General features: G+C 42.9%; 2 protein-coding genes across 2 annotated transcripts; one reads left to right on the top strand and one right to left on the bottom strand.

Annotated features, from left to right (window-relative positions):
• The first annotated feature begins 974 nt into the window (after positions 1-974).
• Positions 975-17,506, top strand: sema3ga (sema domain, immunoglobulin domain (Ig), short basic domain, secreted, (semaphorin) 3Ga). Its single transcript, XM_077003834.1, has 18 exons — positions 975-1,459; positions 4,790-4,903; positions 11,354-11,514; positions 11,818-11,880; positions 12,045-12,164; positions 12,297-12,390; positions 12,499-12,618; positions 12,870-13,015; positions 13,296-13,410; positions 13,622-13,691; positions 13,791-13,935; positions 14,157-14,379; positions 14,466-14,554; positions 14,806-14,847; positions 14,948-15,105; positions 15,197-15,264; positions 15,665-15,792; positions 15,982-17,506. Exons 2-18 carry the CDS (start codon positions 4,813-4,815, stop codon positions 16,375-16,377), a joined length of 2,229 nt encoding a protein of 742 aa, XP_076859949.1. The 5' UTR covers positions 975-1,459; positions 4,790-4,812; the 3' UTR covers positions 16,378-17,506.
• wasa (WASP actin nucleation promoting factor a) lies at positions 17,228-23,843 on the bottom strand. The gene is made up of 11 exons (XM_077003835.1): positions 23,627-23,843; positions 21,533-21,673; positions 21,214-21,300; positions 20,768-20,864; positions 20,133-20,165; positions 19,989-20,021; positions 19,720-19,870; positions 19,378-19,556; positions 18,365-19,278; positions 18,149-18,260; positions 17,228-18,039 (listed from the first exon to the last, which is right to left on the bottom strand). The coding sequence occupies exons 1-11, from the start codon at positions 23,729-23,731 to the stop codon at positions 17,987-17,989; spliced, it is 1,905 nt and encodes a 634-aa protein (XP_076859950.1). The 5' UTR covers positions 23,732-23,843; the 3' UTR covers positions 17,228-17,986.
• Positions 23,844-24,952: the final 1,109 nt, after the last annotated feature.

The raw sequence follows: 24,952 nt of genomic DNA, 5'->3' as shown, positions 1-24,952 counted from the left end.
AGAAAGTACTGCACACAGCAGGGAGGTTAATACATTGGCAAATGTGCAATGACATCCAAAGAGTCCACTGGAGTTCTCAGAGTGAATAGACACCAAAGGCTCTTTGAGACCAGGCCTACATTATTACGCTTAAATGATTTTCCGTGCGGGAGAATGTCTTTTCAACGAACCCTTCCCCTTGGGGGCTTTTTTTTTGTCTCCGTTGTCGTTAGTCGCACAAACGCAAAGTAAAGAATCTGGGGAATTTTTAAACACTTTCTTGTGCCCTTTTCTAGTTATTTCATCTAAGCAGTGAGCATCCCAGTCAGAAGGTTTGACAGCTGTCAGTCCAACTAAAGCCTACTAAGATATAGCTGCAAATCATATAACGAGTAATGGACATTTTATAACATGTGATTATACAATATAAATAAACGGTATGATATGGTGTAAGCCTTAACTATTTATACAAAAAAGAACACACACACACACACACACACACACAGACACACACACCCCCCCCCACACACACACACACACACACAAACGCACACACGCACACGCACACCCACCCACAAACACACACGTGATTTATTTGATCAAAAAATAGTGATCATATTGGCCTATAGATGTGATCATTGATGAAAATATCATGACGTGCCCTAAAATAAAAGTGTAGATATATTAGTAATGCTGTTGTACAACGTTGGAGATACATTATGAATTGACCGTGTGTGTACGATGAAATGTGTTTCATGTGAACCTGAAATGTTTCAGATGGATGGCACATATCCTATATAAACAGACTGCGTTAAATGACGTTTAATGAGACTTTCGTGTTTTAAGTTTCTCTGATTTCTTTTTTGTTTTTTTATGACTGTAGCATTTTACCTCACCTGAATGTGTTAGTTGAAGATGTAATTGTTTTGGCGTGTAACGAGTTAATACCGTTTGTTGGGAGTGGTGGAGTGTGACAGGCAGGCAGACTGTAGGGACCGAACAGTGAACACCTGCCACTGTTTCAATCCCTGAGTGTGTACCGCGCAGAGTGAAGCTCACGTGAGAAGAAGACGTTTCCTTTTGCACAGAACAAGCAGCGAGTCTTTATGAGATTGTAACGAAAACAGCAAAACACCTTTTGACAGCTCCTTTATCTTCAGAACTGCACAGATAAGTGCAATCAGACAGCCACCAAGTGTGCGCACAAACTCCACATTCTACCTTTATCGCAAGCCTTTGAGACATCTTGAACCGACCGTCGCGCTCAGAGAACTCCAATGAAAAGAATTATAGAACATTTAAGGTTCGTGAACGAAGTGGTCGTGAACGAATTTTAAGAGTTTTCTTTTTACTTGGACGCAGCAATAACGTTGAGCGGCGCGAGACTTAAAGGAATGTAGTGATAACATCTCACCTGCGCCTTCAAGTGAGTGTCGGCTCTCGTGTGGTGTCCCAGAAAAAGAGAATAAGAACATATAAGGTAACTTGTGTTTTCGTTTTAATTATGCTATCTTTTGTGTTCTATTGTATGTTTCTGCCATGTCGTTGCTTTGCTAGTCTGAGATTTATTCCCAGACGAGTTAATTAAATTGAATTCCTAGAGTCCTCAAGGCTGGATGCGAAGACTTAAGTGAAGACGTGGAATGTAAATATTCGCTCGCTTGTGTGAGATGTGCAATTGTAGACTTCAACCTCCATGGCCTGTGGCCGTATTAAATCGTGCCGTTCTTTTCCTTTGGAGCACGATTTCGTGATGCCTCGATACCGTTATTTCATGAAGGAAATGACTGCTTTCTGTACACCATAATATGGAATATTGGTCCATAAAGTGTCTTGGTTACAGAACAAAAACGAAGTGAATTCCGCGTTTTTCTTTGTCGTGCAAGTGAGAAATTTAGCCGGTGAGTGCATAGATGTCCGAAAAATGGAAAGTGGATTACTGAGTCTGGGTACGGTACGATAAGTTGCAACTGTCTGTAATTGGTTTTTAAGTAAAATTGGTGTTATAATTTTGCTGGAAATATTCTGCGAAATTATTGTTTACATTTTGCTTATAATAATAAAAAGTGTTTTTTAAAGACTGCACAGTATTACAATAAAGCTTTTGTGATAAATGCCTCAAGTGGAGAAGGCTATAGATGCCATCATAGAGTTAGCTTTTAGTATTCATAATTCATGTGCAGCCCATTCCAGTGGAGTGCTATTCATCTATAATGTATGCATATGCGAAGGTATAACAGTTTATTTCTGCCAATTCCCATTCAGCTGTTATAACAGAAAACATGCCACTTAACAAGTTTCTGATGCAGAGAAATCTGGACCATGTTTCAAAGGAATTGATTCACATAAAGAAGTTTATGATTATGAATTAATGTTCCTACTAAGGCATCCATTTGGTAGTTTATATGGTATATGGAGTTAACGTTCTCTTTATTTGTTTCATCTGTTTTGCAGGCCCATTACGTAATTATCACCACAAAGTCTGTAATTCTACAAAATATTCTTATGCTGTGTAGGTGCAAAGTCTATGTGTATTTCAGCTGTGTGGGTGTGTAGTCTATGTATAGTCTGTCTGGCTGTCTTTGTGTTAGCCTGACCTGCTGTCTGCCTGCTGCTGAATAACTGTGGCGTCAATCCGGAGGTGTTCACCAGAACCCAGAAACACAATGGCAGGATTTTATCTTCTAAATAGAACTATTATATTGGCAAAACATACCAATGCATTCTATCTAGAAGAAAACCAAATATTTATAACAAATGTATACATCTGTGCAGTATTTGCTTAATGACAAGCAAGTAAACAAACAGACTTGTAGTGTGGTGCTCATTAGCTGTGGTTGTGACCTTCAGACACCTTCATTTCGCTTGAGGGTTTCTTTCCCTCACTTGAATTCCCTCGGAGGATGGAGGTTCCTGGAAGGACAGTAGGTCTTCTTATCTCCATTTGAATTTGTATCAAGAAGAAATTGGCTCTGGAAGTTCTGCTTTATATGGACATGTGGGTAGTGCGTAAGCAAGAAATAAAGAGAGATGGAGGGAGACGAAAAGAAGGAAGAGAGAAATCTTGGCTAATTAGGCAGGGACTGGGACTTCAGCAGGTGGAAACATGACCCTCGCCGACCTTCTTTTCTTATGTTAAGGCTTAGGTTTCGACCTGGCTATGCCAACGATTCTGACGTTGTGTGTATGTGTGCGTGCGCACGTGTGTGCATGTGTGCACTTGTATGCGTGTGCAGGTGTGACCGAGCACTTCTAGTTCAGCCGTGTGTGTCTAGAACACGTGCGCGTTAGTCTCTCCCAAACCCTCATAGAACCAGTGCCAGAGCCAACATGTAAAAACACCTGAGACTGGGTCCTGTGCTGTTCAGCTTCCGAACAAGAAGAAGCCAAGGACAAATCTGATCAAGCAGAATGAGTGTGATCCGCCGCCAGTGGGCCATGAAGGAATCACGCTAGTGAGTGTTCAAAGGCAGACGAAAGGAGAACTGAGGAGATGAAAAGGAAAGAGGAGAGACAGTGAAATAGGCAGCGACAAAGGCCTCTTGCACAGCCAAAGCCCTTAGGGAGCGACTCATTGACCTTAAACACTTCCCAAAATTTCCTTCGTGGAATCTCGCTTTGATGTTAGGCCCCGGTGCATTCCCAGATTTCTTTACTGTCTTTACCAGCCGGCCATGCAGTTCCAAAGCAGCCACGATTTGCATCTCTGCCCTGTTGACCAGAGATCTCCATCTCTAGGGATAACGCGGGGAGATAACTCCCTTTCATGCCATCGCTCACTCTTTCCTCATCCATCGCCGCTTCCCTCCGTCATGCCGCAGTTTGGACACGTAGTGCATTCCGGGACATGCCTCTAGATGTGCTGGGGGAGTGAACACAGAGCAGCTGCCTCGACTTCTGTTGGACCCACGCAGCTGGAAGGGGATTCAACCAGTCACGTGCCTGCTTGGGCGTCCCTGTGTTTGCCAACTTTGATTTATTTGGTGTGTGTGTGTGTGCATAGAGAATTTATTTTTTAGCTCTGGTTTATTTTGCTCTGATACAGCATTGATTATGATTAGAAAGACTATGTTTCACTGGGAAATAATAATACCTCGTTTGTTTCATTAGGTTAAACGAGGGGCTGAGGAGCTGAAAATTTAAAGTGTGCAGTGGGTGTTACACAGACTTCACCTCCACGACACGACAAATCCGCCAACTCACGAGCCAGTGACGTCATAAGCGGGTGGCCTGGATCAGTAACTAATGGAAACTAAATCTAAATTGGGCTGCAGGCGTGCCTGCCTCCCAGGCCGCCTGGGGGATCTTCCACTAAAAGTCACCCAGTGGGACGGCAGGACGAGGTTTTTATGGTGGCTTAGGGTGCTCTGTGCGCCACGGGCTTTTCCGAGCCACGCGGCACTCTAAGCTTTTAAATGCGGGACATGAGTGCAGAGTGCACCGGTGCTGGTCCAAACACGTCTACTCTGATCCATCCCTCTAAAACCCATGTCTCCTAACCAGCTTTGGACAGTCATGATGGCAACCAGGAGATGGGTTCTCAGCATCTGTTTCCCAGTGAAATGAATAAATAAGTTTAAAAGAAAACGTAGCTCCAGGTTGAGGCGCATGACCACAGCAAGCAGGCCCCATCTCAGTATGTTACTGGGAGTTGTGGTGCTGCTTTTGTTTCTCCAGTCATTGTTGACCTCTCATGTCCTTTGCATGTCTCCTCTATGCCATCCAACATGTTCCTTCTTGTGGCCTGGTGGTGATATATTTCACTTCTCTACTGCTCTCTCTGTCTCTTTTTTTGTGTGGTGCTCTATAGGTGTCCTGGGGGGCGGAGGAGATATGCAAGCCACACCGCTTTTACTGATGCTGTGTGTGTGCAGAGTGTCCTGCATCCTACACTCAGCCCCAAGGGTGACTTTGACGTTTAAAGGTGGGTCTGTATACACACACACACACACACACACACACACACACACACACACACACACACACACAAACACACACACACTTGAACCTTTAACACACAGACACACACGCACCTGCACTGTGTATGAAACTTTTGTCACACTTGTTTTGTCTCTCCCTGTTTTTTCTTTCATTCAGTCACTCATTCATGTGCCCAGGCACACACACACACACACACACACACACACACACACACACACACACACACACACACACACACACACACACACACACACACACACACACACACACACACACATACTGTAGTATATCTTAGTTCCTGTAAACTGTAAAGCTGTTCTTTGGCAACAACAAAAGGTGGATATTGTCACCATGGGTGGGGACGGATACCCTCTATGCAAAATACCCCAGTGACTTGATGAACACGGCTTACTGTTTAGTATTTTGGGACCTTGTAGTAAAATCATGAGTTTCCTTCATTTCTGTTTAGAAATCATATATAAACATCACAACAGTGGGATTACTGAGGGTATTTGGATTTCCATAACTACAAATCTCTGCCAGCAAAATGATGTGTAGTGGCTTGTTTTGTAGGGATTTCAGCATGAAAAGCTTTGTATGGCTTTGCTGATGATTAGTATACTTCATTTATTTCACTCATGTTGTTTTGTTTGATTTCCTGAAAAAAAGTTGTGGGGTTTCTCCCATCACGCTCTTCTCATTCATGTGACAGATAACAGGCCTTGGAAGGTGAGAATGAGTCTTTGATCCGAGTGACTCCAAACAATTAGTTATTTGAACAGTCAGTCTCTCATGCATGCACACACGCATGTGCAGTTACAGTCGCACGCACGCACCAAACACAAAGGGCTCTGATCACACTATAAAGCAGACTGACAAGCGACCCCTATAAATGCATGCCCGCGTGGAAATAGGAATTAAGCAAATGAATCATAGTAGAAGAATCTTACTCACTTCTGTCCTCACGCTTCAGAAATGGGCCACAGATGAATGTGGAAATAGGCATGAATATTTTTGTACTGCATCAGAGCTGCGGAATTATCCCACAGCTGCTGAGCGAATCGCACCTGCTTGTATGATTACAGGCCCGGGTGCCGCTGAGAAACTTGCGAGGAGTTTACTGACTGTTGATACTTGCTCCTGATTTGGAGAGCAAATGAATAAATGATTTCAGTGAATTATCAACCTTTTTCTAACTTTGCTATCTTGCTCCTACTTACCAGAGAGATTTAACATAGTTCTGATTAAACAACCATCCAATCACATTTGGTTTGGATTGTCTGTGAACGTATTTTTCTGTGCTTTGTCATACATGTATCGCTCTACTTTGCGTTTTCTGTAAATTTGGCAATGTGCTTTACACACTGAGGTATTCTGTGTAAAACAGGCTTGGCTGTTGCCCTGTGAGATTAGTGCTGTGGTCTCTAAGCTGTATTAAGCTGCCACAACACACCCAGAGCTGGGATGTTGAAGTAAATGCATTTCTGTGAAGTTGCATTGCATTTCACATGCTGCTGTCCACCACGAGTGATCTTGCCTCTTATTCAAACCTTGGAATAACTCTCTTACACAGTTGAAATAAGAAAACGGTTTCAGATTGTGAATCCGTGATACGTCTTCATCAGTTGTTTTTGATGGTTTGGCACATGTTGCCTGGTGTGATATTGTTAGCACTGTGCTCTAGTCAAATGTATTAGCCTTAATTTATATGGAATTGATGTCTAGATGCCAAGAAATGAGTTTCAATGTAGCCTCATGTTCTCAGTACTGACATACAAAGCTCAGTGTGCACCACAGCATTTTGATGGGAATTTACGTAAAGATTTTGCATTATTTAGAAAGAAACACTGTAACCAGGCTCAATTACCATGTTTCGTGCCGTGATTATGTCAAAACTTACAACTCGCCTGAAAAGATAACCAAGCTATGAAAACACAGGCCTCTAGTCATTTGGAACTGGCCCAATGTCGTCTCACTCCCCACTGGATCATCCCCAGCGTCTGTAACTCAGCTAGCCTCTTCATTTCACCCTCATCACTCCTTATTCTCCTGACTGTTATTTTTCCCCCTGGGAACAATTGTTCCGGCATGTACCTCCCACTGTCCTAGCCTCCTTCTCTTCCAGAGTAGAGGGGCGGAAAAGACTGATTCTCTGCTTGGCTCCTCTGTGTTCTGCTGTTCTCGGAAATGGATTGTTCATTGTTCGCAACAGGGATGGCCTTTGTCTTAGAGAATTGCCTAAAGAGGAAGGGTCTCTTGTGAGTGCGCTCGGTAAAGGTATCTGGTATAACACCTAGAGATATAACGCCCCAAACCACAGTAATACGACACTTAACATGAACATCCAGTGTGTTTAGGAGTAGGTGTGTCCAGTGTGTTACTGTATGTAGAGTTCCAATCAGCCTGTCACTTTGCCAAATAACGCCAGTGTCTTCCAAGTGGTCTTTGTGTTTTTGTAAGGCACTGCATTACAGCTACTCCTCTTCTTCCTCGCCGTCTCTCCGAGGAGTTTCAAGGAACAGACCACCGGCCCCCATCCCACCCCAGGACATTACATCACTCGCACTAGCTCCATTCACCTTTGCACCTATTTGTTTAGCGTATCCATATCTTGTTTTGATCATGTGGTGAACTCTGAGCCGTATCCGCTTACAGCTGCCTTGCGTTTGGCGTTACCGGCGTGTCCTGTGTTTATAAAGGAGGAAGCGGATCGGGTTTTTTGTAGGGAGGCTCCGTTCTCTCACACACCCTGTCCTGTCTGCCCTGGGATAAAAACAGAAGCATTTATTTTCATGGCATGTCCATGGCGTCTAGTAAGCAACCCCCAATCTCTTTTTAGAGCATCAGGAGAATCATGCTGTGGATGCATTTCCTGTGCATAAACACATTCTCACTGTATGGTAAACATCCTTACTGATGATTGCCTAGAGCTGACCTCCAAAGAAAGGGGTAGGTTAGGCAACAGACTGAAGGACAGCATGATGTGAATACACTAGATAAATAAATAATATATTTGTTAAGGCACAAGCATTTACTCTTTATTTCTAATACATTTGCAAATAATTATTTATATTTATTTCAGGATCTGCTTGCTGTAGAAGCTGCTGGTTGTTAATCATTTGCATAAAAAGACATTTGGACACGTAAATGTTTAATGTTCTGCTTACTATCACACGGGTCTTTAGATTTCCAAATGCTTCAGTTGTCATTCATTCACAGTGCAGCCTGAATAGTGAAAGGTTGAAAGGTTGTTGGGTGGCAGTGGAATCACCCAGAATGCACTTCTTCAGAGGGCAGCGCCATGCTGGCTGTGCTTATTTACAGCAGCGCTCTCCGCTGCGGGTCAGTGCTCCAAATATTCAACCCCTAAAAACTCATCAGCTGCAGCGAAATGGTCAAAGATCAACTTTCGCCCACTTTTGTACCCATTTCTGCTCAACAATGAGAACTGTGTGTTCACGGCATAGGAAGAGGCAGCAGAAAGGAAATTAAGTGCAATCCATGTCAGTGGGGTGGGACCACGGCCTTTAACCATAAACACTTGTAAGATGAGACCAGGAATCCCAGACTCAGCAAGACTGCACTTACCGACACATCTGATTATGTTATTCACATAATTCATAATTCCATAATCATCATTTGACACCTTAACAGAATAATTAATTCAGTAGCATGCAGCAGTGTGCCAGTATGATTGTATGGCAAATCTAGCTGTACTAAGGTCATTTGAACAACTTTTTGTCAGCTTTTTTTTTTTTTCTTGGGGCTAATGGCCAAAAGGTTTATGCGATATGCTGCTTAAAAAGTGTCCATTGGCTGGGCACTAGTGTTGCAAGGTCACGTTAAACATTCACACATTCTGAACTGCATCACTGTCATGGGTACAAGCTATACTTAGAGATCCTACGGTAACCCTCTGTTCTGTAGGTCCCTCAAACATAATGAGAACGTCCAGATGAACTCATGTCCACCACCTGAAACAACCAAGTCAAAGGAATAATGCAGTTTACTCAGCCGCTGTTCTGGAAGGCTGCTGCAGGAGTCTGTTAAGTGCACTTCGCTCCCTGGAGCTTCACGCTATCAAAAGTCACTCCGCTTCCCGGCTAGGACGAGAGTTCACAGTTGCAGCACCTCAGAGGGCAGGAACTACATGCTTCCTGTTTTAGCCGTTTGCATTTCAAGGACAAGACGCCTACGGAGCATTATGTGCCCTACGACATTTCCGTGCGCAGAGAACGGACGGAAAGCCAAGAGCAAAAGCAACACGCACAGGACATGTGCTGTCCATCTTGGTCCAAATATGAAAGCGCAGTTGATTAATCATTGTGCTTATATTCGGAATTTCCAGTGACATATTGCTTTAGAAAATTTAACATTAACTATACTCATTCCATTTTTGGAAGGGGGTTGAGTCTTTCTTCTAGGCAGTCAATAAATTACACAGCGTCGACAGGGCATAATTCACTGCTGCATGTCGTGCAACCTTGCCAGTCAGATTCAGTCTAGCCAGTTCCAGACATCTTTAAGCATTTCAAGAGGATTTTTTTTCTTCAAAATTTGGCTCTGTTTTCCAGCATTTAGTGATGATGTGAATTTAAAGTGCTGTCTGTTTTATTTTGAGTGCTTGCATGTCCATACTGAACGAACTGCGTTTGATGTACCAACGTTTTGGGGGTTTTTATACGAAGCTCCCTCACTGTATTTAGTTTCATTGTTAGTTTATGCAAACAAGACCTGACACAGGTCTGGAGTTAATTTTACTTTTGACATCTGCATTTAGAACTGCTTTTATCCGTCAACATGAAGGCAAAAAAGAGTTTGTACCAGTAAAGCGTTAGCAACGTAACCAGAGGATTCACCACAGACACTGTTAGGCCAAGACATGCATAAAGATATAGCGACTTGTCTGAGTCTCTTATCAGCGAATACCCAAAATGATATCAATTCCAAGATGTGACTCTTAACTATGGCCTAAACTTTAATCGTCATGTTAGCAATATCTTCATCTATCTCCATCATCTTGGTAACATTGCCAATCAGGAGCATCCTCACAGCAACTGAATAGCTACTACATGCATTTGCATCTTCATATCTGCACTGTAATGCAGTGTTTGCACGTCTCTTCTAAGAATGCTATTACAAGCTTACAGAAGGTTTGAAATGCAGCAGCAAGAGCTCTAGTACGTGCAAAAAAAGAAAAAAAATACTACTGTTTGCTATCAAGCATTTACAGCGTCTTGCCCGCACATATCTCAGCGGTATGATCACGAGGCATGCACGAGGGCCCTCAGATCAGCTGACAAAACATGCTGGCGGTGGTGGTGATAGTGCCCACCACACCATTAAGGTGTTCTGAGGCTCCCTTTTACAGCTATGGCCCCAAGCTCTGGAATTCTCTCCCAGACAACCTGCGGGCCCTCAATGACTTAAACATTTTCAAGAAGTAAGTTAAAACTGTTTTTTATTCAGTAAGGTCTTAAATTAAGCTGCTCAGCTTCCTCTCAGGGAATGAGTCAAGACTAAATTCCGCAGTTTTGAGATTAAGTCTATTATTCTCTCAGGGATTGTGAGAAGACTGTGTTGTTATAGCTGATTGTGGTTGTGGCAGTTCACAAAGGCAATAATTAAGTCTCTCTGCCTCCTCTCAGGGATTGAGTATGGACTGATATCCTCTCAGGGACTGAAAGATGACTGCTTTGTTACAGTTGTTAGTGACTCTGAGAAGTCTGATATTTGATATCCTCTCAGGGATTGAGAGATGGTTGTGTAAACGGTTTGGGGTTTGCCATCATTCTTCACTTCTGCTATACATTTTTAAACTGGACAGTTTGGTTTTCAATGCTGCTGCACTACTAACACCTTGATGGGTAAAAATGAGAAATGTGGAAATGTGATCTTAAATTACTTTTAAATTAACATTCATAGATATTTTTAAACTATTTAAAAATGCAAAAGTATTCATTAATTTAACCTCTGTCTTACTTTCCTTTTCTTTTAATTAATGTTTTACATTTTCTTTAAATTCTTTCATTTATGTTCTTTTTCCTATTTTTTGCAAATACTTTCCTAAGATGATAGATCTCAGGATTAATTACCTTCATTATTCCTCTATTCCTTACATGTTCTGTAAAGCACTTTGTAAACCATTTGAGAAAGTGCTATGTAAATAAACCAAATCAGTGAACCCAAACAGAAATAGAGTGCCAGAAACCACAATATCCGTTTCTGCCCGATTCACCATAAACGAATTTCAAATGCTATGTGCGGGAGCAGACAGACAAAACAACAAAAACAATTCATGTCTAAATGCTCGAGGCGCTGCCTATGACATACGGCACAGGGTCAGAATGCGTCAGATGTTTCGGTTGATTGTACATGTCTGGTCGGCTTGAGCCTAAGAGCAATAATGACAACATTGCCCATCTACCACCAGAATTAATGGACACTCGGGCAGTGAGGCCGTTCAGCTTCTCATTCAACACCAGCGACTACCGCATCCTCCACATGGACCAGGACCAGGGCCGCCTGTACCTGGGTAGCCGGGAGTACCTGGTCTCCCTGGACATGCAGAACATCAACAAGGAGCCGCTCATTGTAAGAACAGCCCCTATATAAACCCCTGCATGCCACCGAAGGCTGTCAGGACATCAGTCTCACTTAACTCAGTGGTCTGAACTTATTACTTTCAGTGTTTACATTCAGTGATTAGAGTTATAAACTTCTGATCTGGAGTCGTGTTAAGCCTTTCCTGCAATAATGATTATAGTTTCATGGAAAGGGGAGAGAACACCCTAAATCATCACTGCTACCTGACACCTTTGATGCATGCAGTCCCTGCAGGTTCCTACAGGTATTAAACATCAGAGTTGTTGAGGTTTTTTCAATTTTTCCTTCCAGATCCACTGGCCTGCTCCAGCACAGAGAAAGGGAGAGTGTCAGATGACTGGCAAAGGAAAACATGTGAGCCTGCCTCTTAACTGACACCTAATACTAAGTGATGATTAGACTATTATCACTTTTGTTTCACAGCTGAATTTAATTTGATTCAGATTTTCAAGAGAAATGCAAGTTTGTGAGTAAAAGAAATCGAATGGCAAACATAAGAGTCTGTCTGTCTGTCGCAGGGAGAGTGCGCCAACTTCGTGAGACTGATCGAGCCGTGGAACAGGACCCATCTGTACACGTGTGGCACGGGAGCCTACAAACCCATCTGCACGTTCATCAACAGAGGCTGGAGGGCTGAGGTAGACCCCGACTCACACACACACACACACACACACACTTGCACGCATGCATAGATGTCAAAGAAAGCAATATAAAAGAACCCCACCCAAAATGATCTCTGAAAGGCTCTCCTGTGTCTGGTGTCCGTGTAGGACTACCTCTTCAGACTGGTCCCTGGGTACGTGGACTCAGGAAAGGGCAAATGCTCCTACGATCCGAACCATGAAAACGTGGCTGCGATCATCAGTGAGTGCCCTATAGACAAGAATGGAAATGTTCCCTTGGTGTTCAGTGCAGTTCACAAAGCCCATGCTAATCCCCTATCTGCCACATGTTCTCACCTCCTGTCCTCAGATGAAAATCTGTATGCCGGCGTGCATGTAGACTTTATGGGCACTGACCCAGCCATCTTTAGGACCATGGGGAGCCGTCCAGCTGTGAGAACAGAGCAATATGACTCCAGGTGGCTTAATGGTAAATATTTAGTAAAGAAAAAAAGATGCAAATTTCATCCATGTGATTTGACAAAGCTGTTAATTATGAAAGGGTGCAGAAGAAGTTTTGTCACTCTAATCTCCCTCTTGCTAAAGCAGTTGAAATATGGTATATACTATATGATATAGAAATACATAAGAGAATGTCAGCAAAACTATTACTAATAAAGCCAAAATAAAAACATAATTTCCCTTACACACACTCTCTATCTCTCTCTGTTTCTCCCTCAGAACCAGTATTCATTCAGATAGCACAAATTCCAGATAGCTCAGAGAAGAATGATGACAAACTCTACTTCTTCTTCCGGGAGAAAAATCTAGACTCAGTTGGGACGTCAAGTTCTAGCATGCTGGCGAGAGTTGGACGTGTGTGTCTGGTAAGAGAACTCAGCAAGGTCCTCCTGAACCAAACATTCACCATTAGGGGTAGTTCAAGCTCCACCTCATAACGTTACTAGGAAGCAGTGACACTCAGCTTCATAAGAATGGATTTAAGTTACTTTGACAAACCAACATCATGGTGTAACCTCACTTCACTAGCTGGCCTGCTCATATTGAGGGATCTAGAGCCATATGTGATTGAGTGAAGTGATTTGGAGCTAAATCATATCACCATGGGAACGCAGACAGGTGACTGTGCAGCACATATGTCCTCAGAATGACGAGGGAGGCCAGAAGTCTCTGGTGAACAAGTGGACTACATTTCTGAAAGCGCGGTTGGTGTGCTCCGTCATGGGGGATGATGGTGTGGAGACATTCTTCGATGAGCTGAGTGAGTGTCACTCAAACGCAGTATACTTCAAGGTCTTCAAAACTCTTTCAGTAGTTTCATATCATTTTGACACCTGCTCTTTTCAGCTCTCGATGAAATTATTTGTGATCTTTACTAAATTTTCTATGATTCCTTTTTCAATGTTGGACCTTCTCACCTGGATATTTCTCATTTCAAATATTGGTGTTACCTCATTTCCTCTTAATTTCAGGAGACGTCTTTATTCAGCCCACCCAGGATGAGCGTAATCCCATGGTTTACGCAGTTTTCTCCACCGCTGGGTAAACTCAACTCTTCTCAACGTGCTGAAATACATAGTAGGCATTGTCACAGCTTTGTCGCTGTAGTAACACAGAGTGTGTTGTTTGTGTGCGTCCCAGGTCTGTGTTTAAGGGATCTGCTGTGTGCATGTACTCCTTGGCTGATATCCATAATGTCTTTAATGGGCCTTTTGCCCACAAACATGGACACAACTACCAGTGGACATCGTATACAGGGAAAATTCCGTACCCTCGACCTGGAACGGTGAGTTACAAGCACAAATTTTTTCATCCACAATTCACTATTTCATTTCAGTTTTGATATAAAATTTCAGTTTATAAGTTGTTTTGGTATTTCAAATAATAGTATGTTTTTATTTGTTTATAATTTCTACTCTCTCTTACATTTCACAGAAAGATTGTTTTTTTTTTTTTTTTTTACCTTTTGGAATTAATTGGGTAATTTATCTCTCTGCTACCCTCTAGTGTCCTGGAGGCACATTTACACCTGGTTTGCGGTCCACTAAGGAGTTCTCAGATGAGGCTGTTAACTTTGTCCGTGCACACCCACTTATGCACCACCCTGTGTATCCTATACACAAGCGCCCCCTAGTGGTGAGGTCAGGGGTGGACTACCGCTTCACCACCATTGTTGTGGACCAGGTGGATGCTGTGGATGGAAGATATCAGGTGTTTTTCCTGGGAACAGGTGGGTAAGCCTATTGCAGATGGAGAAGAATCTAACAAATGCTACAAGTGCTAACTTTGTAATCCTATGTATAATTACACTGGTAGATCGTGGGACTGTCCAGAAAGTTATAGTTCTGCCCAAAGATCCAACCACCTTGGAAGAACTGACATTAGAGGAAGTGGAAGTTTTCAGGGTAAGGAAATTAAAGTGTAAAATATTTCTTAAAAAATTTTGAAAATTCTTAGAAATGAAAAAGAGATAAAGAATGACATACTATGACAAACAAAGAGATAAAGAATGACAAACAATGACACACAAAGAGATACAGAATGACAGTGACATACGCAAAGACAAAAAGAATGACAGTGACATACACGAAGACAAATGACAAACAATGACATATACAAAATCACAAAGAATAATGATCCTGTGCTTTTTCTGTAGACGCCAGCACCTGTTAAAACAATGAGGATATCCGCTAAGAGGGTAAATCATCTCAAAGTAGCCAGATATAATTTTAATACCAGGTTATTCATGTTATCCGTGCAGGATGCAACAGACCTGTTTTTCTTCTCTACTCCTACAGCAACAGCTGTATGTGTCGTCAGACGTGGGCCTTACCCAGGTGTCCCTGCACCGCTGCGGGGTGTACGGCAAGGCGTGCTCAGACTGCTGCCTGGCCCGAGACCCCTACTGCGCTTGGGACGGAGAGAGCTGCTCCGCCTTCACCCAGGCCACTAAAAGGTGTGCAGTGACTTTCAGAGGCCCAACTGAGCTGCTTCAAACTGTGGCAGGTTTGGGTAACACCAGTGAACTCTAACTTCTTCCCACTCAGGAGGAGCAGAAGGCAGGATGTTAAGCATGGCGACCCGCTACGCCAGTGTAGGGGCTTCATTGCCAAAGGTACAGCAACAGGAGTTCCTCAGCGAGTTCCTCAGCGAGTTCCTCAGCCTTCCACACACATACGAAGCTTGGGCATCTCTGCATTAACCGTTATCTCTAAGTGCACTTGATGCACCCTGTCTTCAGGAAAGCAACCCTTCCTGATAATTCTCATGTGGGACCTCTTATTCAGTTCAGTTTTTTTTATCCTTGAGTGCACACATTTACCAAATGTTCTAAAGTAAGCGGGCAGTTCTCAGATCAGTCATGATCCTCCTCCTATCAAACACTTAAGGTTTTGCTAAGGTGGGCCTGGATCATTTCCTGTTTTTGAGCTGCTCGAGAACCATCAGATGCTAATGAACTGGTTTATAAACTGATTTATAGTTTATAAAAGCTTGGAGTGCTTTTGTTTCTTCAGTGGAGAAGAGATTGAAGGAGACGGTGCAGTTTGGTGTGGAAGGAAGCAGCACCTTTATGGAATGTGCCCCCAGATCTCCTCAGACAACTGTCAAATGGCTCTACCAGAAAGAGGGGAAAAGGAAGGCAGTAAGACCACATGCTAAAAATGAAGAAATTTACAGAAGTGAAAACTTTTACAATATGTAAAGTGTGTTAGTGAATTAACTGCAGTGCAACATTTTAGATTCAGTCATGATTAGCTGTTTTGCTTTTAGAGGTTTGTCTTTCTGTGCATGTGACCTAATTTATTGTGTGGTGTCTCACCTCTGTACACAGCTGAATCGAGACAGGGAAGTACTGAACACTCCTCAAGGAATTCTGCTGAAGTCTCTCACCCAGTCAGACGCTGGCGTCTACCACTGCCTGGCCACGGAGAACAACTTCAAGCACACGGTGGCGCGGGTTGTGCTGCGTATCCTGGACCGCGACATCGCTGTGGCTCTCACCACTCCAGACGAGGGCGAAGTGGAGGAGGCGCCGAAGAGCCTTCAGGAGTCCCATCGGCAGGAGCCCGCAGCTCTTCCCATGGGTCACCCCGAGCTGCCCCTCGAACCAGAGATGAAAGTGATCCACCAATACTGCCAGTCCTACTGGGAGCATCTCACCAACACAGGGCAGGTCAAGCGGCCTAGCCGCCGGCACACGGAAAGCCATGAGCTCAGGGCGGCATGAGCGGGGCCAAAGAACCGGCCATTCCTCCAACTCCTCCACTCCCCTGTCCTCCGTTCTGTCCTTCTGACGTCTGTTCATGGTCTTGGCTGTGGACAAGGTGCAGGGGGGCGGGGTTAACACACTGCTCTGCATCACTGCCCATTCAGTCGGCCAATCAGCTCTCAGTCTCCAGATCCTCTGTTTATTCATTCGTTCTTTCACTTGTCCATATTTCTTAATGTTTTCTATTTTCTTTACTTCTTTTCTACTTTCTTTTTGGATGGTCGTTCGTTGTATGTCTTCAGCTACCTTTTAGAACCTTTTAGTGGTGCATTAACTGTGGACCATATGTAATATACTCGTTATAAATGACAGTAAAATATGCTCGTAATATACGACTGTGTGAATGCTGTGGCCAGTCCTGGCCAAGATGAGTGGCCTCAAAGTAACTTCTTCAGGACACATCTGCCATTTTAAAACTCTAGCCTATGTTTACCAGTGGAACTCAAGTTTAAGCACCTTACAGTATGATTTTAGTCAAGGAAATCATGATTTTTTCTGTGTGCACATGTGTAGTCAGTCTTTGGGCCAGTGCAATTTGCCATTTTTTGACGGGATGCTAAAATTAGCATTTAGTCCAGTGTGGATAATAGTAAACCAGTGGTTAAAGCTATACATGTACCCTAATTATTTCTCTTTGGTTGGAAAATAGCACCAAAAGCTTTGTAAAAACACTACACTGCCTTCACATTTGTCATTGTAGTTGTTTGTAATGTATATTTATTTTATGGCTGTATAATATTTTTGTCTCAGATGAAAATTATTGGTAGATGACATAACATAAAGGTGGAGGGGATTTTTGCATGAAAGGCAGATGGGTAATTCTATTTATTAAATGTAACGATAATCACTGACACTTTTTAAATTAAGTATAAACATCGGTTGAACTTCCTTTGTACATAGGATGGGTAAATCACCCTAGGAACATGTAAATAGTAAAGATCTCACCCTCACAGTGAATAACACTGAAATTATGAGTGACTAAAACTACACAACTTTTATTGTATTTCATTTTTACATAGATTGTCATCACATATCACATTAGTTTGCTCTGTCATGATGTCAAAGCAAATAAAAGAGTATTGCTGTATACAGTCAGCTTGCTGACATGCTTAAGAGTGTTGCACCAGGGTTTTAATACTCCAAGTCCTGCAACACAGGACACAACCCAGGACATGGTGGCAATCCATCACAAGGTACACACACACACTCTGGACCAATTAAGAGATGCCAATCAGGTGTCAAAAATCATCATTTTCTCATACAGACTTCACATAGGTTTTTAGTACATTCCACATTCTCACAGTGTCATTGTGCCATTGGTAGGCTCAGTGCTGAATCAGTGTTACTTAGTAACCTCATCTTAGAAGCCATCAGTGGAGTTGACTAAGTGGTTTAAATTGCACTCAAATCAATAGGTGAACTGAAACATTGTTGGTTCATAGCCTGAATTTGTCATTGTGTTGCAGTCAGTTTGAATGTTCTGTCTGTTTGTGCTTCCAAGTTGGTATGTTGAATATGCAGCATAGTTTTGCTAATGGCATTGGGGCACATTCACTTGATCTAAATACTAATCCCATTCATCATCATCCTCCTCTTCATCATCAAATTCATCACCTTCATCTATAAGAAATAAAAGATTAGTTTCATATATGGTATTTGTACATGACATGGAAAATGCAACTGAATTCACAATAATTATTAATGAAAACAAAAAGAAATGACAGTTTACCAGAAGACTGGATGACTTTGCTCCTCTTCTGCATGGCCATCATGAGAGCTCCCACAATCCCCTCTCCTGTGTCTTCTGCAGCAGACGGGGGCGGTTCAGAGCTGGCGGTTACCTGATAATAAAATAAATGCATTTATTTTTCACATTCAAGTCATTTTGATCCCTAAACCATGGAACAAAACAAATGAACACTCATTTGTGCTTTTTTCCACACACCGTTTTCAGTTTCATTCCTGAGCGAATCTGGTCCAGTAACGCTCCTCGACCTCCTCCTCCTCCGCTGCTGACAGATGGAGGAGGTGCACCACTAGGAGGTGGGGGCTGTGCACTTCCAAAACTAGGTGGTGGATCGGCCTGAGGGGGGGGAGGAGGTGGGGGAGGTGGACCTCCTTTGTTAACATTGGCTGAGATTGGTGGAGGAGGTAGAATCTTGTCTGAACTGTACTGGTGATTAGGGGGAGGAGGCAAGAAGGATGGAGGAGGTGGAGCTAAGTCTTCACTGCCAGGTGGTGGGAGAAAATTGGAGGGTGGAGGAGGCAGGAAAGAATCAGAAGCTGGTGGCGGGGGCAGAAATTCCTCTTCATAAGATTGAGGTGTGGCCAAGGATTCAGTCCTCCCTGGTGGTGGTGGTGGAAGTCCACTATGTCCTCTAGGGACTGACGGTAAAGTCTCTCTGCGTCCTACCACTGGTGGGGGTGGGGGTTCACTAGCCCTTCTTTGAAAACCAGGTTTGGACGCACTACGTGAAGGAGGCGCGGGTAACGTCCGACCTCGCACGTCGGGTGAAGGTGTCGGGGCTCCACCTGGGACAGCAGGTAAGGACCCACTCCGGGCTGGCGTATATGAAGGTGTAGCCGCGGACGCCGGATATTGTGGTGAAGGCCCTCTGCGCCCCCCTTGTGTTGACGGAGCAAGACCCGCTGCTGCAGGGGGTGGTGGCAAGGGTCCCGTGCGCCCCCCGGTGGGTGGAGGTGGGAGGCCACGTACTGGGGAGGCCCTGGTGGATTCGGTGGGCAGGCAGCCTCCAGGGGGAGGGGGCAAGGGCCCCAAACGAGACTGAGGAGAGGCGGAACAAGGCAGTGGGGGGAGAGCGCCGTGACGAGCTTCAGGCAGCGGAGGAAGACTGCGATCTGGAACATATCAAATGAAATGTTTCAGTTTTGAATGACTTCTGCACTCTGAGCACTTGAACATTAACAGGCTTACATTCACATGATGAGACAGCTCACCCTGTTGGTTAATCTCCTTTCTGACTGCCTCGATTCCACCAGAGCGCTCAATGATATCACGAACCATCTTTGAGGTCTCCGTGTCTCTCAGATCTGCCTCACTGATGCCGGCACGAGACAGCAGCTTCATCAGGTCCGGATCCACGTTGTTGGAATCCATTCCAACATGGCTAACATGGCTTGGATCAAAATACACCAACAAGCATAAATCTCTAGAGCCAAATCCTTCATCTCTATACTGTTTAAGGTTATTGCTTCTTGATGTCTCTGGCTGATGAGCTTTTGCAATCTAACTGATAATTTCTGGACATATGTCTGCAGCGATGTGTATGTTTCACTCACGTGAATCCGCTAGGTGCTCCAATTAATGCCTTGGACAGTTTTCCGCCCTTCTTTTTGTTTTTTTTCTCTTTCTCCTTTTTGTCTTTTTTTGATTTGGGAGGAGGGGCTTGATTCACAATGTTTCCTAGAGGAAACTGAGGACCTCCAGAGCCTAATTATTAGAAATTTGGTATATTGAAACCTTTGTTAATTATATAATTGAATTACCCATGATTGTGTACAATTAACACATGCATTTAAAAAAAAAAAAATTGTTTTGCATAAATTACCATTTGGAGGTATTGAGGGCAATATATCATGATCTGAAAAAAAAGATTTTAGATTTAGATTTGAAAGTAATACCCGGTATTACCGATATAATGCACAAATAGCTTATATGCATGTTGTAGGACCCTACAGTAATTCAGTCTTACCTCTAGAAGCGTGATCTTTTGCATGACGCTTCTCTAAAAAAAAGAAGAGAGTAACACTTTATTTTGAATAGTCATTTACAGATTATTAATAAGCTGCTAAGAGTACATGTAACATTGTGATGAATGAGTCAGAGGGCAGTTTGGGTACAATTTGGGTACAGTTCAAGAGTCATATAGTAGCAATCAGACCAACACAAACTTAACCTAAACCCAAGACCTAATCCTAACCCCCAGTCTGGTCCTAATCCTGATCCTAAACAAAATTGAGCTAAAATCCAGTTACTGAATGTTGTTAATAGCATGACTATAACAGCTTGTTGAGTATGCTAAGATGGTATGTATTATAAGTGTTATATGTTCACCAACTTCTCATATTAACATCTACAAATGTGAATTTGGACAATCCACATAGAGTGAACAACATCTGAATTAATCAGATTATAAAGAAATTTAATAGACACCTTTAATTAAAAGTCTCTTGACTAATTTACTGAATGCATTTAGATGTTTGAATTCATACATTACAAATGTGAAAACAACAAAACATTACATTTAACGTGAATAAATAGGGTTAATTGTCATCATTGTTTAACTTAAACACTGCGTGTTTTTTTAACCAAGATGGTTTTACTGACCCAGGCGATAATTTCTTTGGTTGATCTTCTCATCTACTACACTGAAGAAGATCTCTGCTTCCTGCTCACTTGCAAAGTTCAGACCCACCTGGCAATCCTGAGGAGACAAATGCTGAGCTTAGGGATTACACGAGGTGAATTCCCGTAAGAGGTGAAATACTTTCTTGAAAGTGAGGAGAGTGGCTCAAAAGGGGGGGGGGGGGAATCATTCAGAATACAGATCGTTTAGAGCAGCTACTGTTCCTCTTTCGCAGTTTTGCATTGGTCACAACACAACAGAAATAAAATACTGTTTACATGTTAGAGGTTTTGCAGTCTACAACATATCACAGAACAATCGAGGGTCTCAGAAATGAATTGACACCTGTTAATCATCAGGGCAGGACAGCCTGCTATAACTACACTGAATTCCTTTGTGAAGGTTCTTGGCTAAGTAGCCGACTCACGTCTGCAGTGAATGTGTGAAAGAAGGGCCTTGCTCTGTGGTAGCTCATGGGGTTGTAGACCTCCTGTTCCCATATCATCTTACTTGCCTGAAGCAGAGATGTAGGCTTCAGAATTAACACATCCTTTGATGAACTCAGTAAACACAGGCTTAGAATGCTGCGAAAAATTACTTTCCAATTTGCTTATTAAATATGCATGTATAGAATCAGCATGGCATAGTCACTATCTAGCAGCAGTGACGAAACATGTATGACGTATCTAGGAAGGTTTTACATCGGTGTATAATAAAGCCGGTGGGAACTGTGACGGTCAGAGAACCTTAATGTCGTAGAGGCGGATGAAGTAGGACCGTTGTGGGTTGTCCTTCACGAAGCACAAGACGCCAGCGTGTTGCAGGTTCCAGCTGGACGGACTGTGCGGCAGGGCCATGTACAGCTGCACGATCGTCGTGCACAGAGACTAAGGAGTGAGTGCAAAGACGACAACATGACATTAACGGACTTGACTGACGTCGATAGTCACCTCTGAGCACCTGTAATCAGGCGGCAATAACTAACTTATTCACTAACTAATGGCACAACAGGTTTGTGGAGATTCATTCAGAGAGCAACGCGTTTTAACACAGGGGATGTCAAAGATCGAAAAGAAGTGAGCCGGTCTACAGACAGCTGTGACAGGAAATGGCACGACTTGCTTCCCCTGTCACCCCTGCCCACTGTTCACAAGTGTCGAACCGAAAACCCTTAATTTCACGCATCCATCAAACATGCAGCTAACTCAGCCATCGGCTCAAAATAGCACACATACATGCACAAAATGGCAGCTGAATTCTTTTAACATGAACGGCCTAAAATGGGCAAGAGCCTTACTGCATTTGATAACGAGTAAAGAGTTTTTTTCCAAGGCAGTTTTTGTATCGTCTGGTTTGTGAACCTAGTTTTAGTTAGTATTATCATTTCTATAATAAATAAATAAAGTGAAGATTTAGGATTGTATATACAAAGTCTAAATGTTTTAACCGTTTACTGCAGCACTTTGTAAAAGCTTAAACAGTTATAATACATGTATAACCTTTAAAAGATTAAACAGCTCAATGTTGTACAGCTATGTCGATGTACATATTTTATTTCACCTATTCCCCTGCAGCAAAAAGATCGCGTTCATAGATCCTGAACCACTGGGACACCTGCTGCGCTTCAGATCGCTTATCATTGTATTTAGGTGTTTGATTCTGTTGTTTGATCCTATCTGACAATGGATTTTTTTGGCCAATTGTTTCAGTGTGTTTTTCCCCCGGCATCTATGACCGGCGGGAGTACGGTGATGAATAAGCTATTATTTTCATTTTCTGTTAACTCTTTTATATACGTAGGAAAGTCCCAGTGATTTTTTTGGTCCTTTTCAGATTCTGAAGTGAAGGGGGGGAATCACAAAAGTGCGCTTAGGTTACATTAAGAAAATTACACAGAACACTTCCACATGTTATATATGATAGTAATGCTACTAAGAAAAAAATAATAAATTAAAGCAGGTAAAAACTGGGCTTACATCCATACCCTAATAATTATGTGTGAGTTACTGAGACCTGATATATAGAAAGAAAACTAATGGCTAAAAAACAGAATTTCATGGTAGCTTGTTCTAACAGAAGCACTTACCATGGGTGTTCTTAGACCTGCTCAGACCTGCCTCACATGGATAATATAACCTGTGGAGTTTGTAAGTGCGCTTATAAGCGCATGTAGCCTAAGTTCTTTTTGATTATGTAAGGTCCACAACTCTGTGATGTTTTGAGGGCCTATTTATGAGGCAAACATCTGCTGTGAAGCTACATGCTAAAGCTCTATATGCTTTAGTGCGGGAACAGTGCTGGTTCACTATGACTGCGCCAGTTACATGCTGATGCTGATTAGCCGAGATGTGCATGATGAATATCAGTTTGCACTTTTCGGTTCTTCCCTTTTCTAAGCAAATATTTGCATTAGCAGTACTCGACGATGAACATATCGTCCATTAACTAAGCCTAAAATACAGCTTCCTTAATCGTTCAACTTAATTGTTAGTTATATTGCGGGTGCCAAACAAGTCATCCATGCAAATTACTCCAGTCAAATCAAGTCCTTTCTACCTTTGAGCTCATTTTTATTAAATAGATCAAAAACGAGCCAGTAGAGAATGTGCAAATTGCACATGAGGTGAATTAAACTGAACATTTTTTATAGGAATGTTACAAACACGAATCATTCCACTTTTCTCACCCACTCACCTAAACCTAAAGCACACTGATGGGAATGAAGAAAGACTAATTCTGCAGTCTCTCTTCATCTGTCAAACTCATTTGCTGAACTGGGCTCGAATGCAAGTTCCGGCCCAGAAAACATTCTCGCCCCCACAGAAGGCCCGCAGACTTACCACACACCTCCTGCCCAGGAGGTCCCCGACCTGCTGGTTCTCCTGCAGGCTGAGCAGAGAGCTGCCAACATTGTCCTGGTTTTTGTGTTTTGAGCTCCGCATCATGAACCCACTAGTGACCCCTTGACAGTGTCCGTAAGAGCTCAGATGGTTGTGTCTGCTGAGGTCGGCGCGGCGAAGACCCCACACAGCACAGTTTGTTTCTCTTCCTATTTCTCTTGTCGATGCAGAATGGTTTAGTACAGGAAATGGACAACCACAGGTTTTTTTTCTTTTCTATTTTTTCTTTCATTTTGTCATAGACTGACATTGTATCACTAGTTTCTCTCCACTCAGTTATGCTGTTCAGAATATTGCTTTAAACTAATGTGTATATGAAACAAACACACTGTTGTTGTTTTTTTTTAGTCATATTTTAGGGGTCTGATGATCATAATGACTGACCTACTACATCAGCCATAGAAAGACAGGGCACTGTCTCTGTGTCCAAATGCTACACAACATAGGCGAGGTTTAAGTTTTGGGTGGAGCATTAAGTTAAAAGTCCGGATACTGAGGTCTGTAAAAGTCATCAGAGCAATGCCGGTGTAACACCTGTTTTTTAGTAAGCAAAGTCCTTACTTCCATGTTCCTCCAGAGGGCACTATAAGTCTCATATAGCTACCATTCCACGACATGGCGAAATGGTTGTGAAGACTGCAATAAGACACCTGAGCAGAAGCATATAGGCCCACGGACGTAATTTGGGGAGACATGTCCCCCCCCCCCCCACACTTTTTCAAAAGCCAGTTTTGGTCCCCCCAGTTTTTACGGTTAAAACCAAATATTTAAATAGCGACGATTCCATGTCCCCCCCACTTTTTCAAAAGCCGGTTTTGAACCCCCCCCCGGTCGACGATCGACACACACCAGAACCCCCCCCCCCCTATCAACGATTGGCACACACACCCGCACCCCAGTTCTCAAGCCATGTGTGTGTGTCCCACCTATGAAATCAAAATTACGTCCATGTATCGGCCTACGCTAACTAGTGTATCTCACCTGGCATTAACTATAATTATTGGAAGTTTGGTCCTTAAAGCACTTGGAGCAAAATCAGCACCAGTATGCTTGTATTTCAAACACAAATATGTGGCAACTGAGAAATGCTGGGCTGGATCTCCTGTACCATGGCTAACTTCCTGTTTTCCCAAAAGCATTGTAGTTTAAGATTACTACTCTGCTTTGTGCTACAGGGCCATGGTCCCAGTGTGTGTAAGTCTGTGAGTGTACAAATATATATGTGCATATATACACACGCACATGTAGATATATAATGAAGAGACA

The sequence above is a fragment of the Brachyhypopomus gauderio genome, chromosome 4 (assembly GCF_052324685.1).
Source record: "Brachyhypopomus gauderio isolate BG-103 chromosome 4, BGAUD_0.2, whole genome shotgun sequence".
Taxonomy (NCBI): Eukaryota; Metazoa; Chordata; class Actinopteri; order Gymnotiformes; family Hypopomidae; genus Brachyhypopomus; species Brachyhypopomus gauderio.
The sequence above is the reverse complement of the archived record's forward strand: the minus strand, read 5'-3'. Positions and strand labels throughout refer to the sequence as shown.

What these genes read in the sequence shown, in the direction of transcription:
- wasa (XM_077003835.1), bottom strand. Translation starts at nt 23,731, where the DNA reads ATGATGCGGAGCTCAAAACACAAAAACCAGGACAATGTTGGCAGCTCT. An exon ending in TTCACACATTCACTGCAGAC is followed by an intron (nt 20,865 to 21,213) that starts GTGAGTCGGCTA and finishes TTGTCTCCTCAG; the next exon opens with GATTGCCAGGTGGGTCTGAA. An exon ending in CCAAAGAAATTATCGCCTGG is followed by an intron (nt 20,166 to 20,767) that starts GTCAGTAAAACC and finishes TCTTTTTTTTAG; the next exon opens with AGAAGCGTCATGCAAAAGAT.
- sema3ga (XM_077003834.1), top strand. Translation starts at nt 4,813, where the DNA reads ATGCAAGCCACACCGCTTTTACTGATGCTGTGTGTGTGCAGAGTGTCC. An exon ending in GGTGACTTTGACGTTTAAAG is followed by an intron (nt 4,904 to 11,353) that starts GTGGGTCTGTAT and finishes ATCTACCACCAG; the next exon opens with AATTAATGGACACTCGGGCA. An exon ending in GGTGTTTTTCCTGGGAACAG is followed by an intron (nt 14,380 to 14,465) that starts GTGGGTAAGCCT and finishes TTACACTGGTAG; the next exon opens with ATCGTGGGACTGTCCAGAAA.